This window comes from Platichthys flesus, chromosome 5 (genome assembly GCF_949316205.1).
Source record: "Platichthys flesus chromosome 5, fPlaFle2.1, whole genome shotgun sequence".
In the NCBI taxonomy this organism is placed as follows: Eukaryota; Metazoa; Chordata; class Actinopteri; order Pleuronectiformes; family Pleuronectidae; genus Platichthys; species Platichthys flesus.
In genome coordinates, this window is record NC_084949.1 from 14,669,533 (window position 1) to 14,688,329 (window position 18,797).

General features: G+C 44.4%; 1 protein-coding gene across 5 annotated transcripts; it reads right to left on the reverse strand.

Moving 5' to 3' along the window:
• LOC133953275 (transcription activator BRG1) lies at positions 1-18,389 on the reverse strand. 5 transcript variants are annotated; one of them, XM_062387106.1, is made up of 34 exons: positions 18,241-18,389; positions 17,558-17,796; positions 15,427-15,559; positions 14,224-14,754; positions 13,901-13,999; positions 13,309-13,567; positions 13,059-13,185; positions 12,800-12,973; positions 12,534-12,707; positions 12,245-12,412; positions 12,045-12,092; positions 10,736-10,866; positions 9,931-9,988; positions 9,746-9,852; positions 9,455-9,602; positions 9,018-9,181; positions 8,870-8,936; positions 8,641-8,751; positions 7,861-8,103; positions 7,646-7,759; positions 7,392-7,499; positions 6,952-7,038; positions 6,708-6,754; positions 5,866-6,032; positions 5,541-5,704; positions 5,135-5,362; positions 4,940-5,017; positions 4,612-4,830; positions 4,224-4,486; positions 3,426-3,534; positions 3,165-3,266; positions 2,693-2,825; positions 2,092-2,231; positions 1-1,625 (listed from the first exon to the last, which is right to left on the reverse strand). In XM_062387106.1, exons 2-34 carry the CDS (start codon positions 17,756-17,758, stop codon positions 1,590-1,592), a joined length of 4,938 nt encoding a protein of 1,645 aa, XP_062243090.1. In that variant the 5' UTR covers positions 17,759-17,796; positions 18,241-18,389; the 3' UTR covers positions 1-1,589. The 5 variants fall into 5 exon arrangements, with proteins under 5 accessions (XP_062243090.1, XP_062243089.1, XP_062243088.1 ...); XM_062387105.1 differs by having other exon boundaries at positions 4,224-4,489; XM_062387104.1 differs by having other exon boundaries at positions 5,102-5,362.
• Between the last annotated feature and the right edge of the window lie 408 nt (positions 18,390-18,797).

The following is an 18,797-nucleotide window of genomic DNA, read 5'->3' on the forward strand; positions in this document are numbered from 1 at the left end:
TTCACTTTTACTGTGGTTTATTGTTTCTTTTCAAGTTCCAGTAGTAATGATACAACACAACAGACAGAAATGAATAATTTAGTGGTGGAAATGTTGATGCTTTGGTTGTATGTTCTTCACTCTAGTGACCTAGCATGATGAGAAAAGTACAGAACTGAGCTTGCGAGCTGTACACACGTGCATGGACATTATATGTCCCTATACAGTATATCCAACACCATGCGGCCATCAGGCATTCACAAGCAGAGAAGAGCCACTGTCCCTCTGGTCCTTTGTCTTGAAATCATAAAACCTAAAAAGTGCCGAAGTACAACAAATAGTTCTGTAATCCTTAAATCACTACGCAACAATGGAAGAAGAAACATTTAAAGTTACAGTTCTCGTCGATACAACAAGTCTACAATCAACAGTAAGAAGTGCTGAGACCGGAAGTGAGACAGGTGAGCGGCCGGAGCAGCAGTACGGGGTAGTTTTATATTTCTATACTGTACCACACATTCACCCCTGGACAGCGACCTGGACTCAACTCCATTAAACCTCAGTCAAATAACTGTGGTAAGTAGCTGAAGAGATTCTGAGAAGTCGCGCCCTGTGCCCCCAGCGGGTTTGATTTCCAACTCAAACACTGAGCCATGCTCGCAAATGAGTGATGTTACAACACATCTGCCACAGGGAAGCAGAGGTGAAACATCAAGTCTGTTTGTGTCCATAGGTAAAGTAAGGTAAGGTGGATAGAAACAGCTTTATTTTGTGTTTATATTTAATGCTGTTTATTTCACTTACTGGCTCCCTACAGTTCTAACTTTTCAGGTTAGCTAAGGACTTTACTGTTTGTGCAATGAAATTAGTTCATATAAATATGAGTGTGTGAAATTTGGTTCAGCTTAATTGAATTTAAAGGGTCTTTGTTCTTAAAGCTGGTTTAGGCTAGCAACCCCTCATGTTAGTAACATCTAGCGTTATAAACAGTATATAAACATTTACTAAATTTTAATAAATATAATAGTATATAATATATAAAGTGTTTAATGTATTTGTCAACAACTACAACTCCTCCTGTTTGGACCCATAAATGGAGGTTGGTATATAAATCGATGAAATGTCACCTCTTTTAACACATCTTAATCGATGCTCATTAACATCTTTTTAAAAATGTACATCCTGCTGTCATGAATATTTAGTTATCACAATATATTGTTATATCATCGTGGCATCACTAACTACTGGATTCATAACGTTTTTGAAGCCGCTGTCTTCATACATGTTAAACCATCACACTGTTAGCAGGTTGTGAAGTTCTTTAACAACTGAACTCAGATATTGTTCTGACGTCAAACTCATTTGTCTGAAAATACTAATTTGATTCCTCAGTGTTCAGACTTTCTTCAGCAAAGAATTAAATGGTCTAATGAATTTGTATTTGATGGTGATAGTTTGGTTTCCCTGTGATACTGTAGAACTGTAAACCTTCTATTTGAGTTATTGACTGAGGGTGAATGGAGTTGAGTCTTTTTTATTTACTGTACATTTTTGTTGAATTAGTGGAATATCCCTTTTTGCCCCTCCTTTCCTCCAAGTAGCAGTGCAGCTCAGGACTCTTCATCAGTGGCACTGGGAGAGCGCTCCTGGAAAAAATGACAAACAGATTCATGTCTGGAAAATGAAGAATTCCTCGATAATTAACAAAAAATGAATCTGTTGCTCCTCAAAGCTTAAATTTTCATCAATTTAACTGAAATCTGTAGCAGAGAGTGAGTAACACAAAACCTCCCTGACAGGAATCATGAAGCACGTAGAGAAAACAGATTCTACATTTTGAGTACCGATGTCTGCAGAGACCACACACGTGGCCGGATCATGTCCAAGTCAAGAAAAGCAAAGAAGAAACTCTTCAGCTTCATGTCACCAAGGTCTCTGAACATCGTTCCTTCAGCCCTTCATTTTATCCTAACTTTAACACTGTAGTCTCATCTATTGCAAAGCAGTGCAGATTTCGTAAAGAAATACTACAACAACCCATTTTCACTGCAATCCCAAGTGGTTCCCATTTGAGATGTAGTCTAATGGACACAAGCACACAGCAGGAGCTACCTCTTCCTGCTCGTCCTCAGAGTCGTCATCACTGACGACAGGTTTGGCTCTGCTGCGTCCCGTCCGTCTGCTGCGTCGATTCCCTCGATCTCCCCCTTTGTCCTTCCTGCCCAGACGGATCTTCACTTTCACTGAGCGAGCTGGAGACAAACACACGTTGTATAAATTAAATTGAATCAAGTCACTCACAAAGCAAAACGATTATTGACTAAAGGATAATTTAACAATACCTGCACTGCAGTTGTATGCCTCCACGAAACAAATGCAGGTTCAGTCTCTATACATGTCTTTTCCTGACTCAAGAGGTCACAATGAGCTTTGACCACTGAAATCGAATAAACTCATCTTTGAGTCAAAATGTCGGACTGTTCAAAACTTGAACAAATTAGCTATAGACAGACTTGGAATATCAGTTTATCATTGAGTCCTAGTGAACATTTGAACCAAACTAGAAGAAATTATTTTGTTCACTGGATTGTGAACAAAGGATTGTGCTGACCGTTGACAGCGTGGCGGCATAGAAACTATTTAAAAACCAGCGGATACTTCACACTGAAATACACATGTCTTAAGAGTCTCTCCTCTTCTTCTCTCCGCTTACATTCAGACTCGGATCCTTCATCCTGATCCTCCTCCTCTTCTTCACTCTCCTCTCCCTCGCTCTCCTCCTCCTTCTCAATCTTCTGCCTCAAACTGGTGAAGACCGACTGGAGAACGATGGAGTCTTCATAAATCTGCTCACGTAAGATAAATACGGTAGAAAACATACGGTACTCCCCTTAGTACCATTGTCATCATGTATGTCCAAGAAACAGCGACAGAAACACCGTCCAGTGTTCACACATCAGTTAATACTGACCTTTAAGTTTTGAAATCAGAGACATTGGTGTCAATAAATAAAAAGAATATACCAATAAAAACTATTCATAAATCCACCAACCCTCCTACTTTCTTTAGTTTCTGAAATATAAAACCAGGAAAAAAGAAAACAGACCTGAATTGTAAATGTTGTCATGGTAGATACACTGAGTGGGTTTGTCTGTGTTTGTGTGTAACCAGCAGATCCGTCTCACCAGTGATCCCTCCAGGTTGAAGGTCTGAGCGTTCTGGAAGAGCAGCATGACGTCTCTCTCCAGGTCACTCAGACTGCGGTAGCGATGACCTCTAATCCCCTCCTGGTGATGGAAAGTAGTGTTATGTAATACTACATTTATAACAAAAAGTGACATTTTTTTAAACCTACATCTATCCTTGACCGTTGTCTTTACTTAGTTCTTAGTACTCTTAGCAGCTGTGACCACGTTTCCAGCTGGAACCACCTTTCCTGCTCGTACCTTGATCTTCCTGAAGTCCACAGGTTTGCGGATCAGCTCGTAGTACTCGGGCAGCTCTTTCCGAGAGGGCAGCTGGATGAACACTTCGCTCAGCTGACGCCCGCTGGCGCTGCGGGAGGTGGTGTCATCAGGATCAGCAAAAACATAAATAAACTGACTGGAAAACTGAATACATCATATTTTAACCACAAACATGCAGATTTTAATACATTAAATTCAAGACTTTTAAAGACCATTACGAATGAAATTTAAGTCCAAGAAGTTATGTCACAGGCCGTGAATTACTGTCACTTCCCCATAATTGAAGATAGGATGAAGTAACCAGATAGAGAATAACCCTCAAAACACCACATTAACTCAAACTACAGATAGATACAGTTGGTAGCCATAGTCTTCCCCACAGGCCAGCTGAGTGTATTGAGATCCAATCTGATCAGAGCGTATGTATCACTTATCAGTTCCACATTTGTTTGATAACGCCATGCTAATATCTGGAACGCTGAGAAAGAACTACAAACTACGCATGGCTCATTTCTTTTGAAAGAGATCCATTTCCCCAAATAAACTTAATCTAAAAGCACAATAGAAGTAGCATTAATTAAATTAAGACCTACCCAAATGTATTTAAGACCCAATATTTAACATATTTAAAACATCTAAAGGCCTTAAAGATCAGATTATTGAATTTCTAACAAGCTGAGTGAAATAATAGGTGCAAAGACTGAACAGAAACATTTAGTGATGCAGAATAATTATTCTCTACAGCTGCAAATTTAATATCATGCTCATTTGTACTACCTGTCTTTATATTTGATGACAGCGTCCACAATCTTCCTCATCTTCTTTGAGAGAGCAGGAGGATTCGGGGAGAGTTTCTCAGCAGGTGGTCGTCCCCTCTTCCTCTGCCTCTTCCCATCATCGTCTTTGTCCCCTCGTCCCCGTCCCCCGGAGGAAGACGAGGGACCGGGGAGGTCCAAGTCTCGGTCCCTCTTCCTCTTGCGGGTCGTCTTTTTGTGACGCACATCGTCCTCGACCTCATCCAGCGAGCCGTCCTCTATCGCCTGCTCGAAGTGATGATGGACACGAGAGTGAAGTTTTAATACACAAAGCACGGATGTTTCACTTGGATTTTAAATTCGGTTTATACTCGTTTCTCAGCTCTGCACTTTACCCTCAAGCTACTCACCTTCAGCCACTGCTTCTCGGTCAGTGAGTCGCTATAGTCCACCTCCTTACGCATCCGAGAGCCTCGTCCAAACATTTTCTCCTCCTCCTCCTCGCAGGTCAGCCGCTCGACTTCGGCATCATCTTTCATGATCCACGTGGGCAGCTCGTCCTCCTCCATCAGACGAGGCTTACGCCGCGGGTTACGGGCATCCTCCCGCCGCCGGTCCAGGTCCATACGCTGAGGGAAGGCGAGGAAGAAAAGTTAAGAGACGGACAAAGATATCGGAAGAGGACTTTTTAGAGTTGAAGTTGGATCTGAATTTAACTTCAAAAGACCGGGTACTTACCATGAACTGATCAAACTCCTCCTCGCTCCTGGCTATCATCTGGTTGACCGTCTCATCATCGGGCACCTCATCCTCCTCCTGAATACAGCATACACATATTGGCATGCAGAGAATAAGAAAGCTCACTCTTTAAAATGTGGTGTCGCTGGTGCATGCACACACATTTATGCGTAGACACACTTCCTGGCCCCAGACCTCGTCTTGCTCCTCGTGCTCCAGGATGGCTTGTAGGAAGGCCCTGCGCTCGTGGCTGGAGGATTTCTGGTCGAACATGCCGGCCTGGATGACCTTTTGGTCCACGTTTAATTTGTACTTGGCAGCGGCCAGGATTTTCTCTTCCACACTGTTGATAGTGCAGAGACGCAACACACGAACCTCATTTTGTTGACCGATGCGATGGGCTCTGTCCTGAGCCTGCAGGTCCTGGAGACACAATCAGGAAGGAGAGAGAGTTTCTGTGGGTGCAACTGTTTTTGCCCACATGCTGTGTTCACGTCTATTTCTGTTTTCTACTTAAGTCTACAGTATAAACAAGCCAAGCAACTTTAAAGCGTTGTCAACTGGATTTTCTAAATTTGTGTAAATGAAAGCATCATCAAACCTGATGTGGGTTCCAGTCCGAGTCGAAGATGACCACGGTGTCAGCAGACTGCAGGTTGAGGCCGAGACCTCCAGCTCTTGTGCTCAGCAGGAAGATGAAGTAGTCCGATTCTGGATCATTGAACGTCTTCAGTAACATTCCTCTGTCTTCAGCCTTTGTGGTGCCTGACGAGTGAGGGAGGTGGGACAAGAGAAGAAGAACAGATGGACGAATGAAGTGAGGAAATGCTACAAAAGGCAACGGAAAATGATGAGCATTCGGATAAACGGACTGACTGGCAACAAAACTGCTCCGTGACCGCAAGACAACACCTCTATAATCTCACCGTCCAGACGCAGATACTTGAAGCCGCGGTAAGCGAAGTAGTCCTCCATGATGGTCATGAGTGTGGTCATCTGACAGAAGAGCAGAACTTTGTGGTTTGTCACCCTCAGTTTGGGCAAGATACGATCCAACACCTCGAACTTTCCTGATGCTCGATACAGGTCAAGTCTGACGGAAACGAGACAGATTAAAAGTCGTGTGTGTTTCACTGAGAGAGAGAGGGAGAGAGAGAGAAAGCGAGAGAGAGAGAGAGAGAGAGAGAGACAGAGAGAGAGAGAGAGAGAGAGAGAGAGGACCTGTTCAGACCTGGTATAAACCGTCCTGAAAGATCCTGAATGTGTCTCCTGTGGACTCTTGTGATAGGATCTCACTTCTCGGCTACATAAATGCAGATAAATCCCCCAAAACACGATGTAAAGACTAAATGATGTTGATGTCTGAGTTTACAGATGTGTTTGTTTGTAGGAGAGCAAGCGGACTCAGGAGCAACTGAATGAATGAATGTGTGCAGCTATAAAGCTATTAATCATTGTGTGGTTCTAATTGTTGATATAATGGCGGTGGCTACAAACATTAGTTTGAGTCATTGTGAAACTGTTAGAGTCAGAGGACGTCAGCTGAGTAGATGGCCTTCATATGTGGCCCAGGATGGATTTGTGCTCACACAGAAAAGAATGTGGCCACCTGCCTCCAGAATCACCTCCAAATGCGTTTTGATTGTTTGGATCTTTTGGACGTATTTGGATCCATTCAGACCTGAACTTAGTGCTGACCACTCGTGATAGGATCAATCAGGACAAATGAAGGGGTCAGAGAGAGCGAGATCGATGAATCAGAACTCACCCCTGGACTATTCCACCAGAGAATCCTAAATGTTCAGAGAAGGATTCCTGCAAAATCAGTCAGAAATATTCTGTCACACACAGTCAAGGATTTCAGTCTAATTGGGGCTTTTTTTTTTAAGATCATGTCATATAAGTCAATCTGTGCTTAAGTTTAGGTTTATGTCCTCTTACATTTGTTATACAATATCTGCTTTATTATATCGAAATAAAATCGGTTGTAACATCTCTCTCCTCAGCAGTACCTCGATCTGCTGGAACATGTACGGGTGGTTACAGATCTTCCTCAGCTGCATGATGGTGTTCATCAGTGTCTTAGTGCCTCCTTTACCCTGGTGAACACGATGAGATCAAATTTGCAACGTGAAACCAACAGTGAGAGCCAGTTAAATGAGGTTCTGAACAGGTTCTTCGAGCCAAGGACACAGGCTAAGTCTAAAAAGAAATACAACTTCAATTTCCACCACTAACCCTGAAGTGTATTTCATCTGTTTGCAGCAAAGGCTTAACCTTATTATAAAATAAAATAAAATAACATTTCTAAATCATCTAGTGCCACATATAATTCTATCCTATTAAAAAAAAAACGCAGATTGAACATTTTCAATGTGGACATTAACACTTCCAAATTCAGACTTGAGGTAGAGCCTTTGTTGTGAAAATGTCGGAGTGTTCATGTCCTCACCTTCTTGTCTTTCTCGGATCCATCAGTTAGAAGAACCCCCTTGGCCTGCATGTGTCTGTACAGCACCCTCTGAAGAGACGACATGTCACACTTGATCACATACTCCACCTGACAGAGAGAAGAGACGCATTCAGTCAATTCAAGACGGAGCAGGAGACCCGAGGCCAGTCAATGACAGGACACATCAAAATGAAGATCATCTGGACATGTGTTTGTCTGTCTGCTGTTTGTGGACTGAAAGAACGGAGCCATGCCTTCTCTGGAAGCTGTGCCTCCACTTCCTTCTTTAATCTGCGTAACAGGAAGGGGCGGAGCACTTTGTGGAGACGACGGATGATCAAGATGGTCTCCTCTTCATTTAGGTCCACCTGGAGAGAGAAGCAAAGAGAATCCTGGCATCTCCCGAGCACAAAGAGACAAATCAGAAGCAGCATTGGCGGACTGCGCCTCAGCTAAACGTCCTGCACACCTTCTCCCCAGTCATGGCGAAAGGAGCGTTGAACCACTGCTCAAAGGTGATGCAGCTCTTGAAGATGGTGGGCAGCAGGAAGTTGAGCAGTGCCCAGAGCTCAGGGAGCTTGTTTTGCAACGGCGTCCCTGTGAGGAGGACTCGTCGTGGGGCAAGGTAGTGAGTGTTCAGGACCTGGGTGAGTTTACAGTGATGGTTCTTCATACGGTGGCCCTCGTCAACGATCATGTACTTCCAACGGATCTGGTGGGGATGACATAAGGAGAGGAGAACACCTGGATGAATCTGCCAGTGGAGTCACTTACCGTTTCTGCCAATCCAATAAAAAACAACAGAAAGCGGAGGATTTCTCTTCCAGTTTGTCCCCGGGCCCCACAATGGCTCGGTCCCATGCTACAGCCTGGTGGGGGAAACTCTTGCCTGAACTACAACACCCACCTTGCAGCACAGTCAGGAAGCCTACATGACTACATGAGTGCATAGCAGCATGATGGTCACAGATGACAGTGGAAGACGTGGTTTACAGGCGGTTGTCAGTATGTGGCAGGACCTAGGAGAGAACACTGAGACGCAGTAAAGAGGGAAGTCAGATTGGTCGGGCTCAAACACTTTTAGAGCACGTTGGGAAATAAGGTCATGCTGGTAAACACAACAACACAGCAAAATCTAACAAATAACAACAAAAAACATCTCACTGCAGGCACGTGTACATGTCTAGAGGGAAAGGTATGTGTTTGTGAATGTCCTTCTGCCTGTGTTTGTTTGTACGCATCATCTCACCTTGGCCAGCACTTGTTTATCCTTGATGATGTACTCGTAGGTGGTGAGTAAAACGTTAAATTTTCCACTACGCAGTTGGGGGAGGAAGGCTCTTCTGGCAGCAGGAGACCCCTGGCAGCCCCAAAAAAGATCAATTCAAAAAAGCCATTAAAGACAAAGCAAAAATGTGTTATTAAGTTAAAGTTAAAAGCAAAGACACATTAGAGTGTGGTTAACTGCAGAAACTAACCTTGTAGGACACTTTGACGACTGTCGGGGCCCATTTGTCAAACTCATACACCCAGTTAGAAAGAGTTCTGTCAACAAGAGGCCGATCAGTTAGTGATTTTATCAAACAAAACAGCAAATATGATGTCAAATCATTTTGTTTAGCTCACGAGAGGGGTACAATGATGAGGTAAGGTCCATTTAGACGCTTCATCTCCATGAGGTAAGTAATGAGGGCGATAGTCTGGATGGTTTTTCCCAAACCCATCTCGTCCGCCAGGATCCCGTTCAGGTTGTTGTTGTAGAGGGAAACGAGCCACTCCAGACCTTTAACCTGAAAGGGTTTCGAACATGACTAGTATTCCCTCCCTAATCAGAGATATGAGAGAGAGGCACTCGGTAGAGTGGACAACTCCGCAAAGGCCCAATACTTCTTAAATTCATAGATATCAGCTCTCTAAATATGTTCGATTTTTTACAATCAAGATATATGATATTCCATGGGAAATCAGTGAATGTGTTTTTACCGCATGGCAGCAGCAAACACATCTCTGTGTATGCCAAGGTTGAAAATATCATATCATTGCATCTAATCATGCATTTATACCTGATACTGCTTGAGTTGTCCATTTATCAACAAACTTGACTGTTTGTCCACCTTCTCTGTGACAGCGTGAGCCACTGCGTAATAAGACTGGAGACTTCGAGCGAAGGCCGCACCCATGTATTCATCATCCACATCCTGCTTAGCATTTCTGCAGAGGAAGCACAGACAAAAAGTTTTTTTAAATGACGGCACAAATTCATTTTGTGAGCACCTTTTATTGTACCTAATTTGTTTTAGAGCCTAAATGGCACTGAGTTGCATTCCACTGTAGTACTCAATATAAGCACTCACTCAATGATGTGGCGAACATCTACTTCTGACACATCTTCACAGTCGGGGTCTGGGATCTTCTTCTCCTCCACCGGAGCTGTTGCAGGCTGACGCTCCTCCTCTTCCTCCTGCCAGATGTTGGGAAGAGCAGTTTGTCAGCGACTGGAGCATTGAGTGTGAAAAAGGCTTCAAACAAATCAACCCACCTCCTCCTCTTCCTCCTCCTCACTGTCCTCACTGTCTGAGCGGGGAGCCACCTCGTAGCTGAGCAAAACACAAACACTCTCATGATTATATCTACCAACAACAGTCCAAGCCCCTTGAAAAATGAATCATCAGAAATGCAAAGCATCAGTGGTAGTAGGCAGATCCTGCACATGCTGTAAATACCATATGTTGCAATCATGCCGTTTAATAATAACCACATTTTTACCATATATTGATGAATGACTGGTTAATCTAAGTAAGATGTAGATCTGTACAAGTTATGACCGCATTCCTACACTATATGATGTGACCTTCAAACTTCATGACGTTATGATATAATTACCATATACTATCAAATGATCTAAACCCATTTTACAGGTAGCAGGTTAGGTAGCACACTGTTATGTTCACACAATAATAGCATGTTAGCACCTTTACTTTAGCCCCTTAAGCTGCCTTGTGTATCTTTTACTGTGTGGCTAAAAGACATCCACACAAATTCGGCACAGGCTGTATATAAAGATGGAAACCATGAAGGCTCCCAAAAGCTAAGCCAAATCATCTTGTTCACCTCCTGTTGGCTGGCTGGTTCTATAGATTATAAACCCCGCCCCCTCCATGTTAGCAAACCAAACTATAAAGTAAAATAAAGTCCCAAAGATGTAATCTTGGGTAGTTCTTATCTCAAGTGTTAATTTTTCCCAAAAATGATATTCTACTTGATGAATGAGAGCTGAGACTGACACGTGATTGGTCGAGCACGATATCCACATACACAAGTCCTTCCTCTCCCTCCAGTCTCACCCTGGGTTCATCTCCAGCCAGGTCTCCAGCTGTCCGGCTCTAGGAGCATCCAAACCTGTCAGGATGTTTCCACTCTCCACATGGATGACCTTCACAGGCAGGTCGCTCATCTGACTCGTCTCATCCAGAGGCTGGAGGGGGAGGACACAGATTATTCTATCTGGGCATACACTGTGCAGCGTTAGAAACATTGTTGTTAAATCGCCAAAGCGCTCGCTCATTGCCGGAGCTGTTGTGTCTCTCTCTAAAAATGTAAGGTCTTGACTTTCTTATCTTTTGATTTGGCTCTTAAAATTGATCTGAACTGAATAACTTGTATCATAATTCATTCCTCATCTTGCGACAGATTTTTTTTTTGTGTGAAAGACTTTGTAACCTTGTTTAGATTAGTGCTATACAAATAAAGTTATTGTTAAATACCACCTAACACTGCATGAGTAAGTCGCCTGAGATGAGAGGCCAAAGCTCACAATTCATGAGCTCCCACTGTACGGTCCGAGTGTCTGAAGTGACCTGACTGCTCACACTCCATGTTTCCATGGATCCTTTGGACCAGCTCCGGACCCCTGATTTATTAAAACAAGCGATTTGCTGCCTTGATCATATGAACCATTCTGTGGTGAATTGTACCAAAAAAGAGGCGTCGGAAAAGGCTGACTTTAATTACTGGCTTAGTTTGAGTCTTTTAAAACAGCTGAAGGAAATGAGACTAAACCTCAGACAGTTGAAATGTGCAAACAGTCACTGGTGTTTGCCAATATAATCAAGTAAATATCAAAGTTCAGCTTTTTGTCAACACAGATGAGGTAAATCTTTCTTTCTTGGACTGATGACAACAGGTGATAGCAACTGAGCTACACACACTGCTTCCCTACTCCACTGTTTTCATGCACACACACCGACACCTGGGGCTGTAATTTGTGGCTATAGAAAATATAATTTTTATAGATATGCGTACGGTACATGATGGGATGCTGTTCAAACAAGCTCAAATCTAGTTGATCAAAAAGTTGCACAGCAACAGTGAACAGAGGAAATCATTGTGCAGTCTGCAGAGTCAACTTTCTGCCATGACAACATTTAAAAGGAAAAAGAAAACACTACCCCCTGAAGCTTTGTGTGATATTTGATCTGTGCAGTGTTTAGAGAACGTCTCTATAGAGACCACAGAGAGCAACATAACGACCAATCACAGTTGCTTCAGGGACCCTGCATATGTAAAGAGCAAGAGGATATGTTTAGAAAGAAAACCAGTGACAGTGAACGTATGATGTAACCATTTCTTCCTCCTCATGCTGAACCAGCTCACCTCTCCATCAGGGCCCATTGCTGGAGTCTGACCCTCAGCGGTCTCTATCTGCAAAACAGATCATAACTGAGTCACTGCCGCACCACACAACATACATCACATAATCAGAAACTAAGAGATGCACAGTCCAGCTCAGTGTGTCAATTTCCCAGACTGAATGTTGATTTATAAATATCGCTCTCTCCTCCAGTTGTTTATACCTTCTTCTTTTTCTTCTTCTTCTTTACTTTGAGCGCCTGGGCCGCCTTGTGAGCTCGGACCAGCTCGGTGAGGTTGGCGACGTACTCGTCAGTCTGCTGCAGCAGGTAGGCCAGACGTTTGTCCTTCTTCTGGTCGATCAGTTTGCGGTATCCCTCCTCATCCTCAGCCTGGGAGGAGATACACATACACAGGATAAGCAGTAGTTGAAGGGTGTGTGCACAGGTAAGTGTGTGACGTGCATGCTTGTGTAACTCTGTCTGCGCTGTTACTGCTGCTGTTTCTTTTTACCATGAGCCTCCTCATCCTCTCTTTCTCAATCCGCTCATTCTCCTTCTTTTGCTCTCGCTCAGTGTTGGCATGGTAGGTGGCCACAGCTTTGGTCAGTTTCTGCATTTTGCCTGTGATTGAGCGATGGTACTCTTTGAAGTCTTTGGCGTGCTGGAGGATGCTGTTGAGGTACTCCTGGGGAGAAACCACGGACGAAAAGAAGAGGTGATCAAAAGAACGAACTTTAAAATTATAACAGCCTTGTCTCAGCCTAGTTTGTCCTCTACCTGGTGCTTCTGCCTGCGTTTGCGCTCTTGCTCGATCTTCTGCTGTTTCTCCAGTTTCTCTGTGATGCGGGCCTCTCGCAGAGACTGGCGCTTGCTGCGCTTGTAGGCCTTCGCGTCAAGGGCGGTCTCAAGAGCTGTGTCCCGACGCATACACACCACCACCTCTTGACGCAGCTGTGAAAGGCAAAAGATTCACAGTGGGAATGTGTGATGTGTTGAGGTCAAAGGTGAAGGTAAAAACGATATCGTACATACGTACCTGTCTCTGGAAGTTAAGCAGTCGAAGAGCTTTGAGCTCTATTGTGGCTTTGGTACGTAAATCCCCAGCGAGAGAACCCGGCAGGTTCTCCAGTTCAACAATACGATGAGTGATACGAGCCTGTAACCTGCGGAAGTAAAGATAACCCACTTCTCTGTCTGGATTTTTTATATATTTTTACAAGAGTTAGATCTTTATTGTGTCTTAAAATTAAGAAATTAAGTTACATCCCTAAAAGGCCTTGTCATACCTGTACTCCCTCTCCTGCAGTATCTCCACTGGGTCGAGGCCACAGGGCTTCTGAATTGGGGTAATGCGGCTCTGCTTGGCGTGGTAAGGCATCATGGCAGTGGGCTGTGCTGGCTGACCGGGGGACTGCGTCTGCGGAGGCATTACTGGGGAGGCAGCAGGAGGAACTGAGGGGGGTGCAGGAGAGGGCCGGCCAGTGGGCTGCGGGGGGATCAACTTTTGGGGTGCGTTTGAGGGGGCTGCTGCGTTCACCATGGGACCTGGAGCCATTTGAAGTTGGGAAAGATCAATGGGGCACTGCTGTAAGTACTGCTGTAGTTTACTGTAGGCAATGGAATCTAAAGTTCAAACCAGATGGATTGTTAGAGTTTATACTGATAATTTTATACTACGTGCTGACACCTGGTACGGTTGTAAACGTACTCACAGAAACCAGTTCAATGAGAAAGATCACCTTTCGTTGTCTGGCGTGTCTGACTCGCACAATGTCCTGCTGTGTTGTTCATATGTGAAAGTCAAAGTCCAATTGTCCAGACATTATCCGAAGATGTCTGAAAACTGCTAAGTTGAGGTTTTAAATCAACATCACAAACCTTCAGGCCAGGACTTGGGGGGTCCGTTGGGGTTATGTCCCAGCATTCCAGCTGGGGTCCCTGACGGCCCCGGTGGGGGCATGTTGGGACCCATCATACCTAAAGAAACCAAAAAGGTACAGATTCTCTTTAGACTAACAGCACATCTATTAGATTGCTCTTTCAAAAATGTATAAAAGCTACAACCTCCAGCTTTTTCAATGTGACATACATTCATTACCCATCAGACCATTGGACATACAGTGGAGTCCAATAGTCGAAGACTGCTTTTCCATTCACAGTTAAGGGGCCTGGTATTCCAGATTTTCCCCTTGCATACCCACCGTGAGCTCGAATGTAGCCTGAGCCCATCGGCCCTGGTCCTGGTCCAGCTGGACCAACTCCAGCCCCAGGACCCAGGCTGGACATGGGCAGCTGCATCCCTGGCATCGGCCTCTTCCCTTGGACAGCCATCTGCAGGTGGTCCGGCAGGGGCTGTCCCCGAGCCAGCATCTTATAAGCCATAATCTGGGCTCTGAGTTGTTGGAGTTGGTTCTGGTTGAAGGGAGTTGGACCACCAGGACCTCCGAGGCCAGCGGGACCACCGGAGTCAATGCCAGATCCGAGGATGGGGACACTGGAACCGAGAATGGGGCCGGGACTGGGACCGGGGCCGGAGCTACCTTGAGGTCCGGGACGGTTAGTTGGGCCGAGCGTGTGTTGGTCTCCGCTGGGGCCGTCTAAAGGTGTAGAGGCGGAGCCGGGGCCGCCAGAGGAGGAGGAAGAGGAGGACGATGCCATTAGAGGACCAGAGGGAGGACCATTTGACGGGACAGGACTGGAGTGATCAGAGCCACCTAATGGAGATTGGTAGCCTGAAGATAAAAGGACAAATCAGAGCATTAGTTATTAGTAGCAAAATGCCGTGAAATGTCCAGACCAATCAGAATGAGCCGGACACTTCTAGGCACTTATCATTGAAGCAAAATGCCTAGAAATGTCCAACTCTTGTGGTTAGGGATCTGCAATACTTGGGACACTTGCAGGCACTTTACATTATAGCAAAAATGCCTAGAAATGTCCCGACCAATAAGAATGAGCCGGACACTTCTAGGCACTTATCATTTCTTTTAAATACTAATACATCCAGTCCAGAGACTCTCCAGGTAACTGGAAGAGATTTGTCTCTCACTTGTTGCTACAGATCCAATCCTGCTAAATCCTGAAATCCTGCCCGTCTGTTATTTCACAGTGTGTTAAACTCTGATTCACTGAGCTCAACTCGTCTGTCTGACTGTCTAGTTTGTTTGTTTGTTTTAGAGCAGACGCTGCTGAGTCCCAGCCACCATCCACACTGTGGTGTTTTTCCAAGCAAACTAAAAACAATAATAAACTATATGAAGAGATTGAGAAACAGCCTATGGTCCATGACTCACTCACAGAGCCACATGAACACCACCACCGGTAAGTCTCACTTGAAACCGCTCGTCTTGCACAACGCTGGAAAGCATGAAATTGCCCAAGATGAATCTCTGTTGCATGTCTACCTTGTGAGTGTTGGTCCAGAGGACTGGGTGGGGGGCCCATGCCGCTGTGTCCGCCCTGTCTCATCGACAGACTCTTCATCTGACTGAAGCGGCTCTCCTCGCTCATGCTCTTCTCATGCATGCCCTCCATCGGCTGTGGGAGAAATCCAACAGTGTTAGAATGAAACTATTCCTCCCTGTGACGGCAGTAGATCATATAAATGTTATAAGTTGTACACTGTGCAGGTTTTGTAATAGAAATTTACTTAATAACTTTTTAGTTTATGCTTACAGCAAACATTTTCATCCAGAGTAAAGCTCGACATTTATGGTGCACCCACTGTGTAGCATGTGAGCACATTGTCTATTCATGTCTTGCAGAAGTTGATCCTGAGATCAGCTGAATTCTATGGTGACCTTTTGCTCTACTCTGGTTTAACTGTGTTTGTCCTTTGTTCGAAGAACTCAGCTGACTGACACAACACCCTCACAATACATGATACTACTTCCTCTCCAACACATTTAGTATGCAGCCCATAAGTCATACATTTACAGACAATATGTTCAACACAGAACAATACATTCCCACATCCCCCCGAGTGTTTTGGGGTCAGGAGGTAACCCAAACAGAGATTCTTAAATACGAGAACAGACCCTTCACTTTCCATCACACTTGCAACCTCCACCTTGCCTGTCTGATCCTTTCTGCAGAAAGCTTTTACAAATAAACTTACAAAGACAAATTGTCTCAGAACCTTGTTTGTTGACCAATTTCCACCACAATATTTATATTAGCGCCGCACCCAAATGGAATTTTTTGGCCGATACTGATATTGGGGAGTAAAAAAAATTATGATACTCATATATCCACCAATACGTACATGTATATATATATATTAAAAAATATATTCTGAAGATTATGTTATCAAACACTCATGACAATAGAGTGTGATCCAGCCTTTAACCATGAATTTGATTATAAATTATTAAAAAAATTAAAAAAATACAACCAAATATATGGAGCTTAAAATAAGGAAAAACAAAAATGGTGGCATAAAACATCAACATAAATGCAGATATTTTCTGCATTGTTTATTTGGAATATAAACATGAATAGATAAAAGTGCTTTGTGGTAAAGTCTCTTAACAGCAAAACGAAGGAGCTGATCATGGACTACAGGAAGAGACGAGGAGAAGAACACGCCCCCCTCTCCATCAACAGGACCACTGTGGAGCGAGTCAGCAGCTTCAAGTTCCTCGGGGTCCACATCACTGATGACCTGACCTAGACCCATCACACAGACTCCATCAGGAAGCCGGCCAGACAGCGGCTCTTCTTCCTCCGCAGGCTGCGGAAGCTCCACAAGGACTCCAGGATTCTCTGCAACTTCTACAGGTGCACCATATAGAGCATCCTGACTGGCTGCATCACCGCCTGGTATGGCAGCTGCACCGCCCTGAACCGTAAGGCTTTACAGAGGGTGGTGAAGTCTGCCCAGCACATCACCAGGACGGCGCTACCATCCATGGAGGACCTCTACACCCAGCGGTGCAGGAAGAAGAGCAGCCGGATTATTAAAGACCCCTTTCACCCCAGTCATAAAAATGTTTGCCTGCCTCGGAGACAGTTTCATCCCCCAGGCCATAAGACTTTTAAACTCCTCTCCGTGACATATTTGCATATTTGCACTATTGTTGTTTTATTTTCTCCTCAGCTGTTTATTTATATAATTATATATATATATACTTTATTTTCTATTTTAAATTTTGATATTCTTTTTTATAATATTTCTATTTTATTTTATTTTATAGGTGGTAATTATTTGAGCATTGCTAGAAGAGAGCCTGAGACTCAAGCATTTCACTGCCAGCGACTGCTTAATGTTATTGTTGTGCATTTGACAATAAAAATCTTGAATCTTGAATCTCTTGAATATCATCTAAAAGTACAAATCTGCCTTATAAGTAATCAAGATTTATGTTGAGCCGTGAAATTAAGTTTAATATTAACTCGACTCAGTTTCTAGGTAAATATGATGTTTAAACTCTTTAAAACACATAAATTAGGTTGAATTTGTGATATTCATTTAAAACTAACTGTTGATCGATAATAAGGTCCAAACTAACAGAGCGTCTCAGTCAGTGTCCTCACTTTGTGCAGAGAGTGCATGTTGTCCTGGCCGTATCCAGAGTGTCCAGAGGAGGGAGGACCAGGGCTGGGGCCCATCATACTGTGAGAGGAGCCAGGAGAGGGCCCAGGGCTGGGGCCCAGCATAGCCCCTGGGGAGGGACCCGGACCAGGAGAGGGACCTGGGCGCGGAGTGCCTCCCATGGGGGGATCTGGAGTGGACATGGCCCTGGACCTCCTGGTCCTGGATGAGCAGCAGGGACCTGTGAGGAAGGAGAGAAATAAGGGACAGTGTGACACAGGTGAGGACATGATCTTTGAGAAACTCTGAGGGATGAAAACACACTATGTTAAAGTTACTCCTCTAAATAAGCATGAACTTATTGGTTTGGTTAGACAGGACTGTATGAAAACATCAGGACTCTGCTGCTGGATATTGGACTTCTGATAAATGAAGTGGGTGCATGATGTTTGCAGGAGAGGGTGAATGTGGTCTGACGCTGTCACACTGTGGACTCAGCCTCCCTGCACCAAATCCCCCGCTGTGGTCATGTGCATGCTCAGCTGCAGGCTCGTACACGCGGGGAAACAGTGAATAATCACCCGAGCCAGGAGCCACAGAGATTCTGCTCAGTCCCACAGTGACAGCGTGTCTGGTTGAATGTAAAGAGGGGGAATGGCGGACTGCGCTTGTGAGACTGACCTACCCGCGTCAGCAGGACTCAGAGCCGGTGGATGTCTGCTGCTCCCGGGCTGAGATCAGCGGCAGATGGAAGAAGACGCAGAAACTGTTGTAATTAGTGAACTCATCATGTTCGAGATCTGCCTCCGAGCGACCGTTTGGTTCACCGACGCGGCTCGAGCGCCCCCCTCCTCTGCTCCATGACCGAATGTCTGGGTACAGCCAAGACAAAATGCGCATGCGCTGCCAGCCTCCATCTACACTCAGCATCCAGACAGGTCTCCACTTTCATATATATATATACACAGTACATTGATCCAATAGTTATACCTATAATTAATTTAAAACATATTTTCTAAACAATCAACAACATTTACATAAACATGATTTTGCTTGGGTTGTGGAAATAGCTGTGACACAACATTGAAATATAGTTAGTCTCTATCTTATCCTGAAGGAAATATTTGACTCTTCAGCTGCTAAAAGCTCCACTTGAGTAAACAGTGGACAGTGTTTTTTTCTGAGGAAACGGATGAGTGCTGCAGCCGAAAACGACACAGAGAGCGGTGAGACTGAACCATA

What these genes read in the sequence shown, in the direction of transcription:
- LOC133953275 (XM_062387103.1), bottom strand. Translation starts at nt 17,758, where the DNA reads ATGTCCACTCCAGATCCCCCCATGGGAGGCACTCCGCGCCCAGGTCCC. An exon ending in ACATGCACTCTCTGCACAAA is followed by an intron (nt 15,560 to 17,557) that starts GTGAGGACACTG and finishes TTTCTCCCACAG; the next exon opens with CCGATGGAGGGCATGCATGA. An exon ending in ATAAACAAGTGCTGGCCAAG is followed by an intron (nt 8,104 to 8,640) that starts GTGAGATGATGC and finishes CATCCCCACCAG; the next exon opens with ATCCGTTGGAAGTACATGAT.